Source organism: Desmodus rotundus, chromosome 12 (genome assembly GCF_022682495.2).
Source record: "Desmodus rotundus isolate HL8 chromosome 12, HLdesRot8A.1, whole genome shotgun sequence".
Taxonomy (NCBI): domain Eukaryota; kingdom Metazoa; phylum Chordata; class Mammalia; order Chiroptera; family Phyllostomidae; genus Desmodus; species Desmodus rotundus.
In genome coordinates this window covers 29,367,865-29,387,414 of record NC_071398.1, presented here as the reverse complement: position 1 = coordinate 29,387,414, position 19,550 = coordinate 29,367,865, and the positions used below count along the sequence as shown (strand labels likewise).

At 55.0% G+C, this 19,550-nt stretch overlaps 1 protein-coding gene across 3 annotated transcripts; it reads right to left on the bottom strand.

The window, feature by feature from the left end:
• Positions 1–11,577: 11,577 nt before the first annotated feature.
• FOXF1 (forkhead box F1) lies at positions 11,578–16,245 on the bottom strand. 3 transcript variants are annotated; one of them, XR_008425866.1, is made up of 3 exons: positions 14,380–16,245; positions 12,806–13,055; positions 11,578–12,355 (listed from the first exon to the last, which is right to left on the bottom strand). XR_008425866.1 is itself a non-coding variant. In XM_053916189.1 (3 exons), the coding sequence occupies exons 2-3, from the start codon at positions 15,356–15,358 to the stop codon at positions 12,895–12,897; spliced, it is 1,140 nt and encodes a 379-aa protein (XP_053772164.1). In that variant the 5' UTR covers positions 15,359–15,389; positions 16,034–16,245; the 3' UTR covers positions 11,578–12,894. The 3 variants fall into 3 exon arrangements, 2 of the variants coding, with proteins under 2 accessions (XP_053772164.1, XP_053772163.1); XM_053916189.1 differs by having other exon boundaries at positions 11,578–13,055; positions 14,380–15,389; positions 16,034–16,245; XM_053916188.1 differs by having other exon boundaries at positions 11,578–13,055.
• Between the last annotated feature and the right edge of the window lie 3,305 nt (positions 16,246–19,550).

Below are 19,550 nucleotides of genomic sequence, written 5' to 3'. Positions count from 1 at the left end.
GAACATTGGGGAAAGTAAACAAAACTTGGCTCAGCGAAAGAAGATTTGACTTCATCTTGAAAAGTCCTCAAAATCCAGAACAAGGGGAGCATTCAGACCAGTCAGTCACCTTCCCATATAGTACCAGTAACTCATTGAAAACTTTGTTTTTAATACAGTAGCAACAAAAGCTACTAATAACTTGGGAATACCCCTAGTGAACAGCCTAAGGCTCCTGTGGCTAAAAGTACGAAGTTTTCCCCCAAAAGATGAGCGAACTGCATGCAGACACATACTGTGTTCAGATGAAAAGGTCCCGTGTTCCATCTCTCCCTGTGTTGACAGTCAAGTCCCGAAGGGCTTTTTCATGGGGCTTGATGAGGCAGATGGTAAATGCTCGAGAGGCGCTGAGAGCAAGGGGAAGGGGCTTGCCTCCTGGAATCCAAGCCTACGCTGGAGCGTCAGCCCTTAAAGCAGTATGGTACCGGAGAACCGGCACATCAAGGGCACATAATGGAAAGTTTTGCAGCAGGTGGGATTCCAGGATGTAAGAGTAATTTCAAAGGGAGGGGGAGGATTTTCTTCTTAAGAAATGGAGTGAGAGCTACTGGCTCTTGTTTTGAAAGATGATTAGAGCAATTTGGTTTTCATATCACTCATAAAAATAAATACCAGGCTAGTTTAGTAGACACAGAGAGAAATACAGAAGAATTTGGAGTTCGCAAGGGGATGTTTTATGACATCGGGAAAGGGAAGGGCTGCGTAAGCAAGACCCTGAGTGTAAGGAGAACTTCGTTCTTTGTTCCCCCTCGGAATGTCAGGTTTCGATGGGTGTAGAATTCACCAAGTAGGAAAGTCGATCGGTGCATTCATGCACTCACTCAGTACTATCCTCTTCAGTGCCACCCGAGGCAACAAACCTTAGCTATGTATAAAAATATGGCCAGCAAATCCTGCTGGCCCGAACTGGAGTTGATAAAGCCATCAGCACAGGAGATTCCTTGCCTCTCTGTGGAGCTTGGGAGCAGGCACCCAGTTCATGTCATACTTCTGTGAGGGGAGGGAAGTTGATAGGACCATTCAGTTTTAACATCTAGAAAAGAATTTTCACCTTTAGGAGGAAACCCAAACTTCTTGGTGTCCATTCTCTTCCACCTTCCTTTCCTTCCACAGATTTCCCCTAAATTCTATCACACTACCCAAGAAAGTGGGTGGGACGCGTGGCCAGCTGGCCGAACACGGGCATCTTGTTGCTGATGCCTCGGCACCGCCTGCTGAGCAGCAGGGCTGGGGTGCAGGCATTGAAGTGCCAGGGGTCTGTGGTGACATCTGCAGGGTTTTTTCATAGGTGCTTTCTGTTCTGTATGTGAAGTCATCCCAGTGATGTAAGTGGTTCATGGCTGTTTTCTCAGTACGATGAAGAGCTGTGGTTGGTTACCTCCAACCCTCCTGATATTCCATCAAAGTATTGTATTGACCCGGTCCTGCCCTTTGTTGAAAAGAATACTTGCATTGCATTCCCACCATGCTGCAAAGTGATTAAAATAGAAAGGTGCATAGGAACTCTTAAAAATAAAGCATTATAGCCCTGGCTGGTGTGGCTCGGTGGATTGAGCACAGGCCTGCAAACCAAAGGGTCACTGGTTAGATTCCCAGTCAGGGCACATGCCTGGGTTGCGTCAGGTCCCCAGTAGGGGGCATCGGAGAGGCAGCCACACATTGATGTTTCTCTCCCTCTCTTTCTCCCTCCCTTCCCCTCTCTCTAAATAAATAAAATCTCTTTTTAAAAAAGGCATTATAGAACATTTAGAAAACATCAGGAAAGAGTGAATTCACCACCTTAAAGAAACATTGTGACTTCTGTGCCCTCCTCTAGAGTTTGTACTTCACACTGGTGCTTTTACCTAGTATAACTGAAGTCGTTTTTGGAGTGATGGCCAGGATAAATATTCTTTTTTAAAAAGATTTTATTTAACTTTTTAGAGAAAGAAACATCAATATGTTGCCTCTCACATGTGCCCTGATGGGGAATTGAACCAGTGGCCTTTTGCTGTGTGGAACTTGGCCTGATCCACTGAGCCACGCCAGCCAGGGCTATCTCCACTTCTCACACCCATCTTTGGAATGCCCAGGGCAGTACTTGCGGTTGCATTGACACACAGGTGAGGATGTCCACCCTGGTTCTCAGGGCCTGGCTCCCAGTGTGGACAAGCACATGCGTCCCATGTCCCCGGTGGGCCAGGCCCCAGCACACACTGCCTCAGCCCTGTGAAGTCGGAACAGAACGCTCTCCCCACTTTTGCGGATGAGAAGACTTAGCCCAATAGGAAGGAAGTAATTCCCCCCACCTGGTGTCCCACAGCCAGTCCTGGCCCAGTGGAACTGAGCCTGCTGGAGGTCATTGCTGCAAAGCCAGGTCATTGCTCTTTCCACCTCTGCACTCCACTCCTCCCACACGGTGCCCGCTACCCTGGGCAGAAGGCTCCCTGAGGCCAGGGCTGCACGATCCAGTGGGTGAGAGCTCAGCCTGGTAAGAATTCCTTACCTGCGTGAACTGTTACAGGCAAGGCTGTCTTCAAAGGCTTAGGGGACTTGTTCAAGGTTCCAGACTCAGGCGGAGGGAACTGGTATTTGGACCCTGGTCTCTGCCCCAAGGGCCATGGTGCTTCCCTCCATTACTTTCTCCACCTGTGGCAAGCGCTGGTGGCACTGTTCACACCCATCCTCCCCCGCCCTGCCGGCAGCCCCTTCCGGAGGAGGGGTACTGCCCACCACTTCTGGGGCTCTGCCCTCCCGTTGACCTTGGGCATCACTTCGCCCCCCTCCTGCTGCCCAGCGGCCCACACGTACCTCACCCCAGACACCATGTATGTAGAAAGGAGCCGGTAATGACACAGGAGGGCAAGCGAGAGGCTGAGAACAAAAGGACCCAAGGAAAGAGCGAGTGCAGCTAAAGTCACAAAAGAGCTCACCTTTGGCAGAGAGACTGGAGAGAAGGATGAAGTGGTGGAGGGGAACATTCAAGAAGAGGAGCAGCCAGGTGCAGGCCCAGTGAGCACAGTGCAAGCACTCCTCTCCATCCGCACCCCAGCAGGCACCGCCACCCCTGCCATCCTGCTGGCCCCGCTGAGAGCCCTTCACGCTGCATTTAATGTGCCAGGGCCTGATGATCTCATTTGCCATGAGAAAGGAAAGCTTTTTTGTCAAAGGAGCAAAAAATGAGGACTCCTTCCCTTCCCCTCTTCTAATCTTGCTGGGAGCATTATTGCAGCTTGTCACCTGCCCTCCCCCACCGGCCCCCAGGAAGCATCTGGCTTGCAGATGACTCTTCAAACATTTTCTTAAATCTTTCATAATCCTCACCTGAGAATATATTTATTGGTTTTTGAAATGGGGCGGGGGTGGGGTGGGGTGGGGAGAAACATTGATGTGGAAGAGAAACACCAATCGGTTGCCTTCCGTAGGCTCCCCGACTGGGGATCGAACCCGCAACCTCTTTGGTCTACAGGACGATGCTCCGACCAACTGAGCCACACTGTCAGGGCTCAAAATTTTGATTCTGATTCTCACACCTGCTTCCTCCAGCACAAATAATGAAGTGGCAGTTGCTGTACTCACTTCCCCTTTGTCTGGATCTAATCTGACCAACACTGCAAATAGAACACATACCCCTAAACTTAGGGACCATGGACTCCACTCCCTTTTAAAATGTTTTTTTCTTCGGGGGTGGGGGTTCCTGGATCACCTTTCTTCAAAATAAGTCTCGTGCAGAATCTCGTGCATACCAGCCGGAGGAAAAGGCCAGTGTGCAGGTGGACGTGGGACCGCCTCCCGACAGCATTCTTCGACAGTGCCACCTGCATGAACACCCAGCCCTGTTTCCCTTGCAGCTGAGGGAGGAGACAACACCCTCAGCTCCATTGCCTTCTAGCACCTGCCACCGCTTCCCTCCTCGTAACAATAGCTCACATTTATTGAGCTGTTTCAGATGCTGTGGAAGTAGTCAAAGTTGGCCCCTAAGTTCTGCATTCCTTTCCTCTAGAGAAGGGTCTATGCCCCATCTCCTTGAATCTGGGCTCTGAGACAGCCTGGCTAATAGGCTGTGGCAGAAGTGACACTGAGTTTGCATGAGGAGCCTACGAAGGGGTCAGCTTCTATTTTGACTTCAAGGGACACTCTTGGAACACAGCCAGCATGCTGTGAGGGAGCCCAAGCTGCCGTGGTGAGGCCCATGTGGAGGGAAACCACTGGCCAGCACCACCTCACCGGCCGTGTGGGTGCACCATGGAGGAAGTGGGTTCTCCAGCCCAGCTGAGCCATCTCATGCTGGAACAGAGGCAGGCTGCTCCCACCGAGCCCTGCCCACACCTCTGTCAGGAGTGAAATGAATTATTTTTGCTACTTTAAAACTGGAAGACAATTTGTTCCTCAATAATCAATTGTATAATTTCATTTTTATTATAGATGATGATATTCATACACAAATTATTACATTATTGAAGATATAATAGTATATAAATATAAGTTGCATACACAGAAACAAGCACATAACTTCAGTTAGTCCTTACAATCACTTTTGAGGGACCTCCCTATTTCATGGACACAACCAAGGTACAGAGAAAGAAAGTGACTTTCCCACAGTCCCTCGCTAGTTGGTAGTGAAGTCACGATTCAAATTTGTAGCAGCTCATGGACTAAGCCAGAATTATCCATGTGTCTTCCTTCACAGTGCATTGTCTTCACTTTGCCACCTGGGTAGAAGGGGCAGACGAACCAGGGGCACTTTTTCAAAGAGGAGCACAGCAGTGGGGTGATTTCCCAGGGCACACCGCATGCCCGCGGCAGGGATGACCTGGGAGCCCAGGTCTGCTCAGTGCAGAAGCCTGCAGGAGAGTCTCTGGGAGTGGATGGTGGGTTTGGTCCAGTCTGGGTTTCATCTGTTCCTCTCCCTTCTGTTCTGATCTGCACATCTCTGTGACCCCTGTTGGAAGCCCGCTGTGTGATGGGCACGGGGCCAGCTTTGCCTCATCTGTAGAGAGGAAACTGAGTCACCAAGTTGTGGTGGCTTGTTCCCTGGTGTGTGGCAGAGCCCCACTGGTCCTGCATCCCACATTTCCCCAACGAATCCCCATCACTTTGCTAGTCCTTGCCTTCACCCTGGGTTTTCACCTGAGCCCACCTGAGCGAGTTTTCAAACCAGCAGAGACTTCTCAGTAGTGGAACCCACACCCCTGTTCTTCTAACAGGACAGGCGTTCTCCCTATGAATGGATCCTTTTATTTTCAACGTCCATAAATCACAAAGGCTAAAATGGGAGCTGCCACGTGACCATGCACTGTGGACATTTTGCACTTTAGATGGTTTGAAAGCAGTAAACTGAGGCCTGAAGTGCTGAGTTGTGAGCAAACAGCCTCCTTCCCTGCATCAAAGGGAGGCTGGAATAATTCACGTAGCCCTTGGAATAGCCCCACGAAGCAGGCACTATTACATTTTTCCGGTGGGAAAGATGTGGCTCGGAGAGGTTATGTGACTTGCTACAGTGACACAGCAGAGCTGGCTTCAGCGCCAGGGTCTCTCCCTGTTTGCAAGGGAGAAGCCTCTCCTCTGGACATCTCTTGACCACCTACAGGGCCTCGGGGGTAATGAGCAGCCACAGTGGCTTGTGGGGAACACCAGAGGGATGACTTATGGTTGTGGAATGGGGTGTTGAGCAGTGCATACCAGGGTTTGCAGTGAATTCAGCTCTGGTGTGTACAAGCTGTGTGCCTTTGGGCAAAGTGCTTACTTAGCCTCTCTGAGCCTCGGTTGCACCTGTATGCCCTTCATAGATTTTAATTCATTTAAGCTTCACAATGATGCTTAAGTAAGCCCACCATTATTCCCATTTTACAGTTGGGGAAGCTGAGGCAGTGAAAGGAGAAGCATTTGTCCAAAGTCATAAAGTTAGGAAGAGGTGGAGTCAGGACTCGAACTCAGGCCCTCTGACTCCCACACTTTCAACCACTACGTTTGTTATAGGGTTCTCCTGGGACCCACATGGGTGTCTGGGGCGATGGGGGCGGTGTTTGCTTTCTTTTTGCTTTTCCAAGGTTTATTTATTTTATTTTAAATAAGCCCTATCATTTGTGTAATTAGGAAAAGACTAATTTAGTTTGACCCTCTCCCTCCAAAAGGCAGCTACCCCTTAAGAAAGGTCAAAGGGCCTGACACACCAAAATCAGGTTCATCTATGCACATGGTTTGCTCTCCAGGCTCCGCTGAAATCAATTTTCCTTCGCGGGGTTTATTTTTATTGTTTCTGGTCTTGTCCCAATGCAAGCTGCGAGGCAGGCAACAGGTGGCGCTGCCACCTCATAGAGAAACAGCCAGCAGGGGAAATGCCTGGGGAGGGTCAGGTGCCTTTCCTCTCACAAGGAGTGTCCCTGACCCTGGGCTCTCTCCTTGGGGAGGGCATAACAGAGAACCCCCCTGGAAAGTTAACTGGGACCCACTGCCCTCATGTCCTCACTGGCCACGTCTGACACCACCTCAGCAAGCCTCTGACCATTTGCACAGAGATGGCCCACCCTCCCTGCTTCACACAAGCCATGACCACGCAGAAACACAGTGTGCTGCTCTATGTCTTGCTTCAGGGGAAATTCCCAAACACAAACGTTTCTATCCTTTTCCTGGGGACATCTGAGAGCTGAGCCCGCTGCCCTGTGGCCATAAACCCGGGACACAGTAGGATGTGTGGTCCATTCCTCCTTGCTGGTGTGATGTCACTAACTTAATAAGATGCTCAGAGAAGCTTGTCACCACTGTTTCCCCCCAGGCCACTACCCACTGGCAGTGTTTGTCCCTGCACTGCCATCCTGCTGACACAACACATTGTAGAAAACAAGCGGTGAGGGTGACCACTCTGGACAGGCTCTCTTGTCCACATCCCCAGCCTATACGCTGTAAGAGTTGGAGGGGGCACCCTGGTGACGGTGATGGTGCTCACCCCAGAGTCTTTCTGCTTCGGCTCAGGTTACCTTGACCTTGGTGACGACGTCTCTTCAGGATGTGGACATGAACCCCACCCTCAGCCCAGTCTCCCAATGCTGGGAATGCTGGAGACAGCGCACTGGCCTGTCTGCCCGTGACGACGATGTGTGTCAGCCGCTAACTCAGTCTAGTTCAATGGCAGGCACATAGCGGGGCCTTGCTGTCTCTTAAACGAATGAGTCTGAGGTGGTCTTTCTTAGTTTTCTATTCTTTCATGCCAGTAATATTCTACACTTACAAACACCAGTTGTTCTTCTTTCCCTGCCCATCTCCAAAGCACCTAGTATCATTGTTAAAGGCTCATAACAAGTCAGTGTCCTGATGTGAATGGTCACATCCTCTTCCCTGACTGTCTGGTCTGTTAACCACCGGGCTTGCTCAGCAGAGTCCTGCTCCAGGGCGTGCCTGTAGGAGATGCCGAACAAGGGCCGTTTGCCTTAAAGCAGCCCAGAGCCCAGAGATGTCGGTGCCCAGGAGCTTCCAGAAGCAGAGCAGGGAGGTGCAGATGCACGTGCAAACCCTGCTGGCCTCTCTCACCATGAGCTTCAACATCTGAGGGTTTGTTTGGTTCTTTGTTGGACTAAGGGGGCCCAAGGAAGTCAAGAGAGCTCTCATGAGGGGCCATGGTGGAAACCCATTAAAGCTAAGTCCACTGTCCTAGAGAGAAGGTGAATTGCAGGGCTCTGAGCTGGGGCTCCTGCTCCAGCCTCCTGACCCCAACTGCATGACCCACCCCCTCTCTCACACACACACACACAGCTTGATGGCAAGGAGGGGGTGAGAGGCACTGTATTTAGGGGCCCTAGGCCCACGTGTGGCCCCCGTGCCCTGCCATCTCCCCGGTGGAAGCTGGCAGCTGGTTCATGGACCGCACTTCAGCTTCTCTCTCTTTCATTAGACCCCGTGGCTGGAGGGAAATGGGGGTCTGGGGTCCATGTAACACAATGGTTAGGGCCATGGGCTTTGGAGTCAGAGTTCGGGTCTGAGTTTAAATTCCACCACTTACCAGCAGTGTCTAGAGCAAGGCCCCTAGGCTGCCCAAGCTTCCTGTCTGCATCGGGAGAGCGGGAGCAGTATTAGGACCTACCCAAGGACTGCTGAGACGAGCCAGGGGGAGGATGTGTGTGAAAATGGCCACCAAGGACTCACAGCAGTATGCCTGCCCGCCTGCCCGGGGGAAAAAAATTGGTGGCGTGTGCCTGCTTGCTGGGCTCCACCTTCTCTCAATCAGCTCCTTTTCAGACTCACAAGCCGCCTTGGGCAGGAGGGGGCAGCAGAGGCCACGCTGAGCTGCCTTCTCTGGTGATGGAGGACTTTAAACTTTAGCACTCACCAGGACCACTTGAGATCTGTAAAGACTGTGGATTCCGGGGTACCCCCTCCAGAAACTCTAATCCAGCAGTTCCCCATGCCCCACTCCTCTGAAATCTGCAGCTTGAGCAGACCACCCAAGTATTTGTGACGAGGATGGTTTGGGGGCTGCACTCTGAGAACCACCATCAGAAATGAAGCCCTATGGGGCCCAGGGACCTTCTGACCTGGAGGTCAGGAGATCCTGGGGGTGAGTCCGTGTCGGAGCTCCAGACCCAACTCCACTGTCAAAACCCCATCTCTTGAGCCTTACAGATGCCCCCCTCCTCCTCCCCGGGAAAGGTGGGAGCACCGTAATGCGTCATACCAGAAGATGGGGGGTTCAGTGATTCCCAAAGTGGGTGCTCTTCCAAAGGCCCTGGAGGGACTTGGAAAATACAGATTCTTGCACCTGGTATGCCGCCCACACCACCTGCTCACTGACTCACCACCAGGCCTCCGGGGAAGAGGGTAAGACACGTGTGGGTCACATGGCCACTCCTGTTAGTGCCATCACCCCTACAGGTCCTTGAGGACAATATTATTAGAGATGACAAAACTGAGGTTCAGAGGTGACTTTGCTGGTGGTGACCAGGGGGTGGCAGAGCCGAGAGGAGACTCTAGCTCCACATTTTCACTGCCTTGAGAGAGCAGCCTGCCAATGGGGGCTGCATGCGGGAACCAGGCCTGGTGTGACAGCACTGCCTTCCCACTCCAGCCCTCTCACTCCATAGGGAAAAGGAAACAGTGGGTCGCAGCGGACCTCTGTGGGCCAGGCGCTTTCCCATCAGAAGTGCACACCCTGAGCGCCTTCCAGCCGCTGGAGTTTCCACCCGACATGGGCCCTGGGAGCGAGCTCCTGGCGGTGGACGGCCGCCCGGGCTGCAGTTCCCACCACCCGCCTAGGGCTGGGGAGCCTGGAGGCTGCGCCTAGGTGCTTCTGCTGCCAGGGGTGCAATGGGCGAGCTGCTAAGGCTCAGGGGCACCCGCAGCATCGGCTCCGCGTGGAGAACCACAAAATCTGGGGCATTTGTGTGCCACGAACAGAACTCTGTTGCATACATCCTTGCCACTTCCCTGCCTCTGGGCCTTTTGTTACTGGAAGAGGAAATACATACATTTAGGCCATGTAATGGACTGCATTGTTCCAAGACTAACGCCCTAAAGGTAGCACAGAGATTTTAAATTAATTCTGTTGGAATTGCCTCTATGCTAGAATGATTCCCGATGATGTACGCAGGGCCAGTGATTTTGCACCAGACTCAGAAGGGCCTTTACATTTTAAGCTTGCAGCTTTTGATGAGCACACTTTTATCGCTGCGCAGGGCTGTGGAAACTTCGCCCCGAGGCCTCTGGCGTGAGCCCGGGCTGAAATGTGCCCTGGGGAAGATACAACCTAAGCGAGTTGGGTCTCCACGCAGCAGTAGTGGCGGCGGCGGTGTGAAATCTCAGACGCGGGTGCGGAGGCAATTTTGCCTACGCAATCCGGCCTTTCCAGGTTTGCTCGGAGCCGAGCTCTTCTCGCGGGGAAGGCCGGAGTTTTCTGTCATCCCCAGATCCCAGGTCAAGCTCAGAGACAGCAGCCAGGCCCATCCTAGGGCTCCATGGGCCGGTTTTCCTGTACCCTGGACGTAGGCGCGCTGGGATATCCCACTGAAATGCAGGCGCCACCAGGAGATGAACAGGAAGCCATGGTTCGCTGCCGCCCTGGTCTCTGGCACAGCAGCGGCGCCAACGCCGCGCACAACCGGGACGCACCTAGGCCTCTGGCGCTCCAAAGGTCCAAGCGAGCGGGCGAGGGGGCTGCAGACTCTGCAGGAGGCCGGGGAGCACACCGGCTGGGCTGGCATTGAGTTTCTCCTAATCAGCCCCACTTCCCCGGGCCTCCGACCTAATTGGGGCTCAGTCGCCAACGGAGGGAGGAGGAGGCTCGCTGCCGCCTGCGGAGGTTGTCTGGGTGAAAGAGCGCTATTCCCGCGCTGGAGGCCTGGGGGCTGTTCTCTGGCCCTGTTTTCCTGGGCTCCTGGGTGAGAAGCCGAGGATGCGGAGAGGTGGTCTCGCCCAAGACAGTGCCTTCTCTACGCGCTGCGAGCCTACTCTCCGAGCGCAAGGCCAGACGCGTGCAGGCGACGGCGGCCTTTGCCGAGGAGACCCCGGCCGGCCGCTTTGGCCCGCCCGAGACCCCGAGGGACACGGAGTCACCGGTCTTTTCCTGTCCCCTTTATCTCGGTTTTATAGACAGCTGTTGGGTTGGGACATTAATTACCCGGGAGAGTTTATTGATAATTTTGATGTAACAGAGCACCGGAGAAATTACCCTCACGTCCAAAATGTCAAATTTGAGAAGAACCAGGTTCAGAGACACTGCGGTGGGTCTCGAGCGGCCTCACCGACAATGCGAGTTTATCGTGTTTGTTTTCCCGAACAGCGGGGACGGGAACAGAAAGAGGGTGATCAGCGGGAGACGCGAGCTTTCAAAGATGTTTCCTTGCCCCTAAGGATTCAGGGGGAAACGTTCCGGGAGTGGAAACGTGTCTATCACCTTACTCTCCCGCCAACCCCCTTTTTTTTTTTTTTTTTTTTGCACAAATTTTACTCGCTTCTTGACTTGGGAGAAACAAGTACAGGGCGGCCCACACACAAGAAAACACTACAAAAAAACCTTAGAGAATTCTCTTATCATTTATAACCGATGGAATATTGGAACGGTAAAGTCTGCAACTCAAAGTAAAACTCTCACTGGTCTTAGAGTGGGGAAAAAAGTAGAAATATAATTTATATGTATTTATTTATTTTAACATATATATGGTCTTCCCTGGGAGGAGGACTATATAGCTTTTCTTTAAACATTTGATTATTTCTTTAAAAAGAGAAGTGACATTTAGAGGGGCAGGGGGCTCTTCTTTAAAAACAGAAGCCAAGAAAAATAGTTACTCACGCCCAGATTTCACTACAATATAAAATGAAGAATGAAAAGAAGCAGATCAGCAAAAAAAAAAAGAGAGAAAAAAAGAAAAGAAAAAAGAAAGAAAGAGAAAAAAGGAAATGAAAATGGGAAGGAAAAAAAGTATTCAGAATCACCCATATTTTAAATTTTAAAAAGTCTACCTATCTCAAGCCGATTCTGGTCTATATTTTTGGAATTTGGAAGATATTCTACAATCCCAATAAAATACTCATGCGATTTTATTGCTAGTTGATACAATGTTAAAGGCCATGTACAAATGTTATACATTTTTATTTTTGTTCTTTTTTTAGGAAAAAATACACAAAAGTCAAAACATCCTCAAATTGTCATTTTATACAGTGCAGAAGGAAATTTAAAATGTGTCACAAACGCTGCACCCCAGCAGCCAAAATACTAGAAAAAAGGGGGTAGTCCTTCATTTTATATATATATTTATATAAAACATATGAGAATTTGTTTTTACACAAATCGGGCTTTGTTTCAAATTTACAGTGGACATCTAAAAAAAATCTACGCGGCAAATATTGCCAACAAAGTTACACCATTAATACTGATAAACGGAGGCGCCTATGCGGTGTGTCGATTACTAGGGAAAGAAAGAATAAATAACAGGATGAGCCTTGCTATAGTTTTACAAAGTGCCTTAACCTTTCCGCGCCGCCGCAATCCTGGATTCGCGCGCTGGCCGGGCCACCCCCGAGCGCACCGCGCTGTGTTCGCCTCGCTGTCGCACCAGAAAGTTTACAGTAGAGGTCGGGAGACAGCCGGGTCTCTTGAGAAAAACACCCACCCAAAAAGTCCAAGTATAGTTCAAAACAAAACCGAAAAGACTGCAGAGAAGGAAGAAGAGGAAGGCGGAGGGGGTGGCAGAGGCCCGGAGCGCGGCCCGCTTCTGGACTCCATTTGGTTTGTTTCAAAGACGAGCAGTGGCTTCAGAAACGCAAGTTGTCCGCACGAAGATCCACCTGTGGTTGATGCAGGACCTCGGAGGTGGGGAGGGAGAGCGCGGTTTTTTGCCCCCCTCCTTCCCTGCAAAAGATGGCTCTAAAAAGAGACTTGCGCATTCCAAGACATTCTTTCCCAAAAAGTTAAAAATAAAAAGATAAATACTCAACCAAAAAATAAAAGTATTTGATAACGATGGTCTCATGTTTGCCTTTCTTCTAAAATATCTCCCCCCCCACCTTTTTCCACTGGAGGGGAAGGGTGGGGAGAGACCTCAGCAGAATTTTTGTTTAGATGTTGAGGGTTTTCCCCCCAACACAGCACCTTCTTGGCCGGTTTCAATCGGATCAAAAATAGATGTTTATTTACCAATAGCCGCAGTCAGATCAGGCCCCACCGCCACCATTTAAAAAAATTTCTGAGGGAATAGGGGAGGAGGTGCCGACCACTGCGCCAGTGTCTTCGCCCTGGGAATCCTTCTCAAATAATCCGACTGGGGAGGGGCAAACCCTTTTCTTCTGCTGACGGTTATACCTCGAGAATGAAGCAGTTTCTTGCGACGGGTTCCCAGGTCCCTGTGCAGGCGGCCCTTGCCCAGAGGGCCCAGGGGCTTCCGGCTCGGCTCACATCACACAGGGCTTGATGTCTTGGTAGGTGACCTGCTGGTGGTAGTAGGAGCCGCCGCCAGCAGAGTGCATGGAGGAGGACGCCATGGTGTTGAAAGAGAAGACAAACTCCTTTCGGTCACACATGCTAGGCGACTGGGAGTGATACCGAGGGATGCCTGCGAGGGAGTGACAGGGACTAGATAGAGTTCAAGGTGGAGAAGCAGTGCTGCCCCCTGCCCTGGGGCACAGGGCCCTACCCTCCTCATTCTCCGCCCCAGCGCCCAGACTCCCCGAGTTCCCAGCTCTCAGTCATGCCCAGGTCTGTGTGCCCTGGGGGAAGGTAGATCCTGGCCATCACCCTGCTCCCGGGAGCAACCACCACCTGGGCCTCTCCCTCCTTGGACACTGAGCCCAGGCCAGGGGCTTCTGGGAGCTGAAGAGGAAGGGCGGGGGCGGCTGAGATGGGTCTTCAGATGCCAGGGAGGGTCCTGGCAGCCTCCACCTCCTGGGCAGCCACTTGCCAGCCCCAAAGGCCCTGGACGCCTCAGTGCAGGCACAGGCAGGCGCTGGAAACAGGGACATGCCCCTTGTAGAACAGCCCCCCAGGACAGTTAGAATCCAGGAGTCTAAAGCTGACCAAGCAGGGCAACCTCAGACCCCCACGGAGAAGTGGCCTTTCAGCCACTGGCCCAGCTCCTGCCTCCCGCAGGCTGCTGACAGCTGACCCCTAAGAGCCCCCTGCTAAGCTCATTCCATGCTCTTTCCAGAACTAGACCCAACAGGCTGCTGGTGGGTGCCCAGATGGAGGAGCTCAGAAGGGAAGATTGTTCTGTGTCTCCTTTCTGAGGGTCAGGGAGAGGATAATGGGGGACCGAAGACCTGGACCCTGGGAAATGAAGACTCTGTGGGGCCTCCAACTCTGACCCTCGCTCCGGGGCTGGCCACAGACCCTCACTGCCTCTGTCACCACAACACGCTTCCGACTCAATGTTCCCGAGGCCAGGCCTGCTTCCCCGACAGGCCAGGGCGCTGAGCCTCTGCGCACCAGGCCCAGGCTGCTCTGGGCCTAACTCTTCCGTTCTGCCCAGGCAAGGAGCAGAGGCGACTTTCCCGCAGCTTTCTGAGTGACCCCAGGGAGGGCGAGCCAGCTGGGAACTTGTTGAGGTGTGAGGGGGCCTAAAGGACCAGAAGTGACTTAGAACATTTGGGTCTGAGTCTTTCTGGTGGGACCTGGCCATGCTCCGGAAGGCCGGCAGCCTGCTGTCGTAAAAGAAAAGGAGAAACGACATGTCGGCCCAAATCGGGGACCCAGGCTGCGTTCACTCCCTCAAACGGAGAGAGGCGGGGCTGAGAGACACCACAGTATTGGGGCTGGCACCCCACAGAAGTGGCTGCAGGCTTTCACCCCAGGGCAGTCAGCAAACTGGGGTGCTGGGAGCACAGTGCACTCACAGACCTTTGACTTCCCCGGGCCGAGGACGGCCCAGGCTCCCCACTCACCTTGCAGCTCAGCTGGGGCGTTGTGGCTGTTCTGGTGCAGATAGGGCTGGTCCAGGGAGTGCGTGGAGAGACTGCCGGACAGGGGGTTAGCCGCGGGGGTGCAGGGGGACAGGGGCTGCTGCTTGATGTAGGAGGCGCCGCTGTTGAGCGCTGCGGAGGCCGAGGGCGGCCAAGCCGCCGCCGAGCCCGAGTAGACGGCGTGAGGCTCCATGACCCCACCAGCGGCGGGCAGCAGCGGGGAGGCGGGCACCGAGCTGTCGTGGTGAGGGTACTCGCCCGCCGCTGCGCCACCGCAGCTGCCCATGTACGAGTGGCCGCCATTGGCGGGCAGGTGGGGCACCGAGTGGCTGGGCAAAGCCATGCCGTCCACGTTTCCCGGCAAGTGGCCATTCATCATGCCCAGGCCTCCGTCGAGCGCCAAGCTGTTGGGCGGACACGAGAGGCCGCCGGCCGAGCTCTGGAAGCCGTAGGTGTCCGGGAGGTGGTTGAAGCCCAGCCCGTTCATCATGCTGTACATGGGCTTGAGTGCTTGGCATTTCCTTCGGAAGCCGCGGGGTCGGCGGCGGAACGAACCCTCCTCGAACATAAATTCGCTGGCCGGGTCGATGGTCCAGTAGTGGCCCTTGCCCGGCCGCCCGAGGCCCTTGGGCAGTTTGATGAAGCACTCGTTGAGCGAGAGGTTGTGGCGCACCGAGTTCTTCCAGCCCTGGTAGGAGCCGCGGAAGAAAGGGAAGCGGCTCTGCAGGAACTGGTAGATCTCGCTGAGCGTCAGGCGCTTGGTGGGCGAGCTCTGGATGGCCATGACGATGAGCGCGATGTACGAGTAGGGCGGCTTCTCCGGGCGCCGGATGCCGGCGTTCGTCTTCTTGGCCTTGGACGGGCCGGACGACGCGGGGTCCATGGCCGCGCCGCCTCCCCCGCCGCCGCCGCCAACGCCGCCGCCGTGCGGTGGCTGTTGCTTCTCGGGCGCCGAAGACATCGGGTGGCTGCTGCCGCCGCTGCTGCCGCCGCTGCTCTGCGAGGCCGACGGGCCGGGAGGAGGAGGAGGAGGAGGAAGAGGAGGAGGAGGGGGAGGAGGGCGAGGGGGAGGGGGCTGCGCGCGCGGGGCTGGCTGCGGCTCTGCCGTCATCGGCGGCCACTTCTCCGGAGCGAGCCTTGGCGCGCCCTCCCCCGCCCTCCCGCCCGTCCTCCCGGAGGAGCTGCTGGAGCGGCCAGCGGTTGGCGCGGAGCCCCCCTCTTTCTCCAGCTCCCTCCTCCCCCACCTCTATCTCCTCCCTCTTTCCCTCCTGCCCTCCCACAAGGGAAGGAACGGAGCGGAGGCCGAGGGCAGCCTCTTGGCAGCAAGGGCGGAGGCCGCGAGAAAGCCCCCCCACCGTTTTTTAGGGGGAGGCACCCACTCCGGGGCCTGTAGCGGTGCGCTCCCGCAGGGAGCAGCGCGGGGTGCCCGCCACCCGCAGCGCTCGGCCCCACGACTCCAGCGGAGGCTGCTCTCGCTGCACCTTCTCTCCGCGGCGTCTCCCGGGCCGGTGTTAGACCCTCCAGGAGTTTCCTCCCCGGCCTGCCCCCCTCTGGCCCCCACGTTGGTGGGCGCTTAAAGGGCCGCCACTCTCACCGCCCAGAGTCTGCCGGCAGAACCCGCCCCGCCTCCACCAACCTGGCGAGCAAGTGTTAATGCGCCCTCCGCCCGCCGTTCAGCCCCGCTGTGCGCAGGCCTCCGCCTTCCTTGCACGGGCTGAGCGACTGGAAACGCACCCCGGATCCCGGGCCTTCCCCCGACGCGTACAGACCGGTGGCAAATAGCAACTGCAGCGGCCTCCAGGTCGTGGCCATCGCGGGCACAGCCGGCTCCGCTACGATCCCCGCGGCCAGCGGGCGTACGTTCCCGAGAGGGACCGCCTCCCCACTCTCCCCGCCCCGGGAAGGACAGCGCCGCTCCCGGGACTTTTCGGACTCGCCCAGCAACTCGCGAGCAGGCGGGCAGCCGCAGGAGCCGAGCGCGGGCAGAAAACGAAAGCGCAGGGCGGGTCGCTACCACTTTGTCTCCGGAGCCGCGGGGCCCGGCGGGAGCGATTGAGGACCGCTGGTCCTTGCGGACCAAAATAGCACAGGCTCCTGGAACAAGCGGCCGCGCGCATGCACTGACTCGTGAGCTCGAGCACTCATGCACACGTATGCATGCACTGATGCACATGCAAACCGGGTCAGTGACTAGGTCCAGATGTGGAAACTCACTCCCATTTGTGCATTTCCACTCAGACGTCCGGCGCTAAGCTGTGCGCGCCCACTAATGCGCGCATTCATGCTCATACGATAGGCCCATAGGAGCTTAAATTTGCACAAACTCCCACTCGCGTGCACATTGGCCACGCTCGGATCTGAACGCACACGTAGCCCAGTTGACTCCCCACCACACGCACACACACTGAAAACCCGCCTGTTATTTGGTTCCGCGGCCCTGAGGTCCCCACTTTCCAAGAGCAGGTTCCAATTTCTCATGGATGGTAAAGGCCCTGGCAGGAAGTTTATGCGGTACAATGTAAACACGTTCTGAGGGATTCTTTAATAATAATAATAATAATAATAATAATAATAATAAAGAATTCCGCGTGCGCCGGGGGAGTTGGCCGAATGCCCCTGTGGGTTGGCTTGCTGCCGCAGCGGGGCCTCTGACACTGCGCGCCAGGCCAGGTTCCGGAAAGCTGTCTGCGCGGGCGGGGAGCGCTGGCTCAGACGGCGCTCAAGCGCTCGGCTGCCCTCAGCAGGGGTCTCGCAAGCACTCCTGCCCCCGCCAACCTTGCAGCACTCGTGTGTGGGCTAGGGCTGGGGTGGAGGGACTGTGGCGCTAAGTGGAGGACGGTGCAGGAGCTGGGCGCAACGCAGCACACAGGGACCCAGGTGAGTGTTGTTCGAGCGCAGACTGAGGGGCACCAGGCCCGGCCTCTCCCGCCGAGGCCTTGGGTCGGGTGGAGGGAGGCGCGGGGTGTTTTCGCGGGTCATCCCGAGGAGACAAGACGCCGTGCCCGAGCTCGAACGGGGGTGAGAGGCGTGTGCCGGGCTTGGAGAGCAGCCCGCGGCGCTTTTCAAAGCCCACCGGCCTCTCGCGTTTCTCTGACTGATGCCCCCTCTTTGTCCGCTCGGCGGTAGACGCGTCGCCGCCATCCGGGCGCCTGGCACGTCCTTGCGAGGAACTGAGGGACTCGCTGGAGTAGTCTGGCCAAGGATCGTCGCGTGATTCGGCGGAGCCGCGCTCTTGGAGACCCGAGAGTCACCTTTCTTGGTCTGCGCTTCCGCCTTGCTCTCCGGCCTAGGCTATCTATGCGCGCAGTCAGCCCAGCGGGCCTGGGGAAAGTGGGGGCGGGGGCGGTGTAGGAGGTGATTGCGTTGTGTGTCGTATCGTCGCGCAGGTAGACTCGCAGTGACAGACCCACCTCCAATTCATACAGCCCAGGCAGCCACAGACACCCTGCACCTTGCCCGCCTCCAAAACACCCCCGCCCCAAGCGCACACCTCACACACAGCTCAAGTGCCGTCAACCTTTCACAGACGCACAGACCTGCCCCCCCCACACACACACGAAGACACACTTTCGGCTCAGGGCTCACACTCCTGCACTGCACGATCTCCCACTCACAGCCAGCCGCACATGCACACGCAATCGCACGCACAGCCGCTCCGCACGCGCGCGCACGGCCACAGACAACGGCATTCTCATATTCTATCCCTCCATCACTTTTTCCCCCTCCGCCAAACGGCAGCTGCAGGCAAGGAGGCCCAGGCGGGAGGGAAGTTCCCGAGAAGTGGTCGCTACCACCAGCTGCTGGGAGCACATCTGGCCTTTAGAGGAAAAGTGAGCGGGGGAGGCTGCTGCTGGAAAGCCAGCGAGGGTTGCAGCGCACCCCACGGCTCCCAGAAAGTGACAGGAACGCCTCCTTTTCTCTCGCTCCTCCTCCGCCGACCGAGTGCCTCCAAAGTGAGGGGGCTCTATAGAGCATGAAGTTGGGGGGCTTCTTTCCAGTAGCCCCTTACCTCTGAGCCCCTCTGCATTTGGAAGAGGCTGCGGATTCTATTTGGTTAACCCCCAGATCAGTCTCCCTTCCTCCTGCACATCCTTGTCTCCACTGGCTTGCCTCGGGGGCGCCTGTGTGTTTGGGGAGGGGAACTTATGCCTTCCTGGGCTAGAGGTGTGGAGCTGGGGCCCCACCTGGCCTCTGCTTACCCCTCAGGTTCTGATAGCTGGTTTGCAGAGGAAGGAGAGCAGTTACCATGCCCACGGAGAGCATGGTGGCCTTGGAGCCTTAGGAATGTGGCAGATGGAGGCTCTCCCCAATCTCTAACCTCCACAGGACGGGCGGGTAAAGGGGGGCATGAGAAGAATGGGAGGGGGAAGTGAGCTCCCAGCTCTGCAATTTGGGGGAAACCCCCTCAGTTCTGGGGGGGAAACACACAGCCATAGCAAGGAGGGCTTTTCCACATGCCCAGGAACTAAGCTCTTGGCTCGTAAAATGCCCCTGAGAAGTCCTGCCTGACCTTGCATTTGTAAGGTGGGGAAACTGAGACCCAGTGAGGACCTGTCCTGCATTGGCCAGTGCTGATAAGTAAACACCACTTAATCTTTCCTCTCCATCCCCAAGGACAGACTTTCATTGCATTTTACCCTCCTAGGTGCCTCCTCCCAGGCCAAACTGGAGACAGTGGTGTTTAGAAATGCTTTACCCCCAGACATGCCCCCGGCTTCCCAGGGGCACCAAGAGACCTGTTGGAGAATTGATCATGATAAAATAATAACAACAGCCACAAACACAATGTTAATAAGACTTATCAATTATTGATCATACCCAAGTACTGATCGTCACCTTATTAACACCCCCTTGGATGTTCTCTGGGCTGTAAATCCCTTTGACAAACTGTTGAAAACTACATCTTCCCCTACCCCCCAATGCACAGAAGGTGCAGACCTGCCACATTTGTAGAATATCTTTCGAGGTTTCACCAAACTCCTTGAACCCTCCACGAACATAAGACCCTGGTTAAACGCCCCAAAAGATACTCGTTTAATCTTCACAGAAGCCTCTACTAGGTCAATTATCTCTCCTTTTACTGATGGGGCTCAGTGAAGTTATCCTACGTCCTAGGTCACCCTGCAGAGCCAGGATACAAACCGAGGTGTGAC

Bases quoted from the DNA above. Each gene is read 5' to 3' on its own strand.
- FOXF1 (XM_053916188.1), bottom strand. From the start codon at position 15,508: ATGACGGCAGAGCCGCAGCCAGCCCCGCGCGCGCAGCCCCCTCCCCCT. The intron at 13,056-14,379 runs GTGAGTGGGGAG...ACTCCCTCGCAG, and splicing joins CGCCCCAGCTGAGCTGCAAG to GCATCCCTCGGTATCACTCC.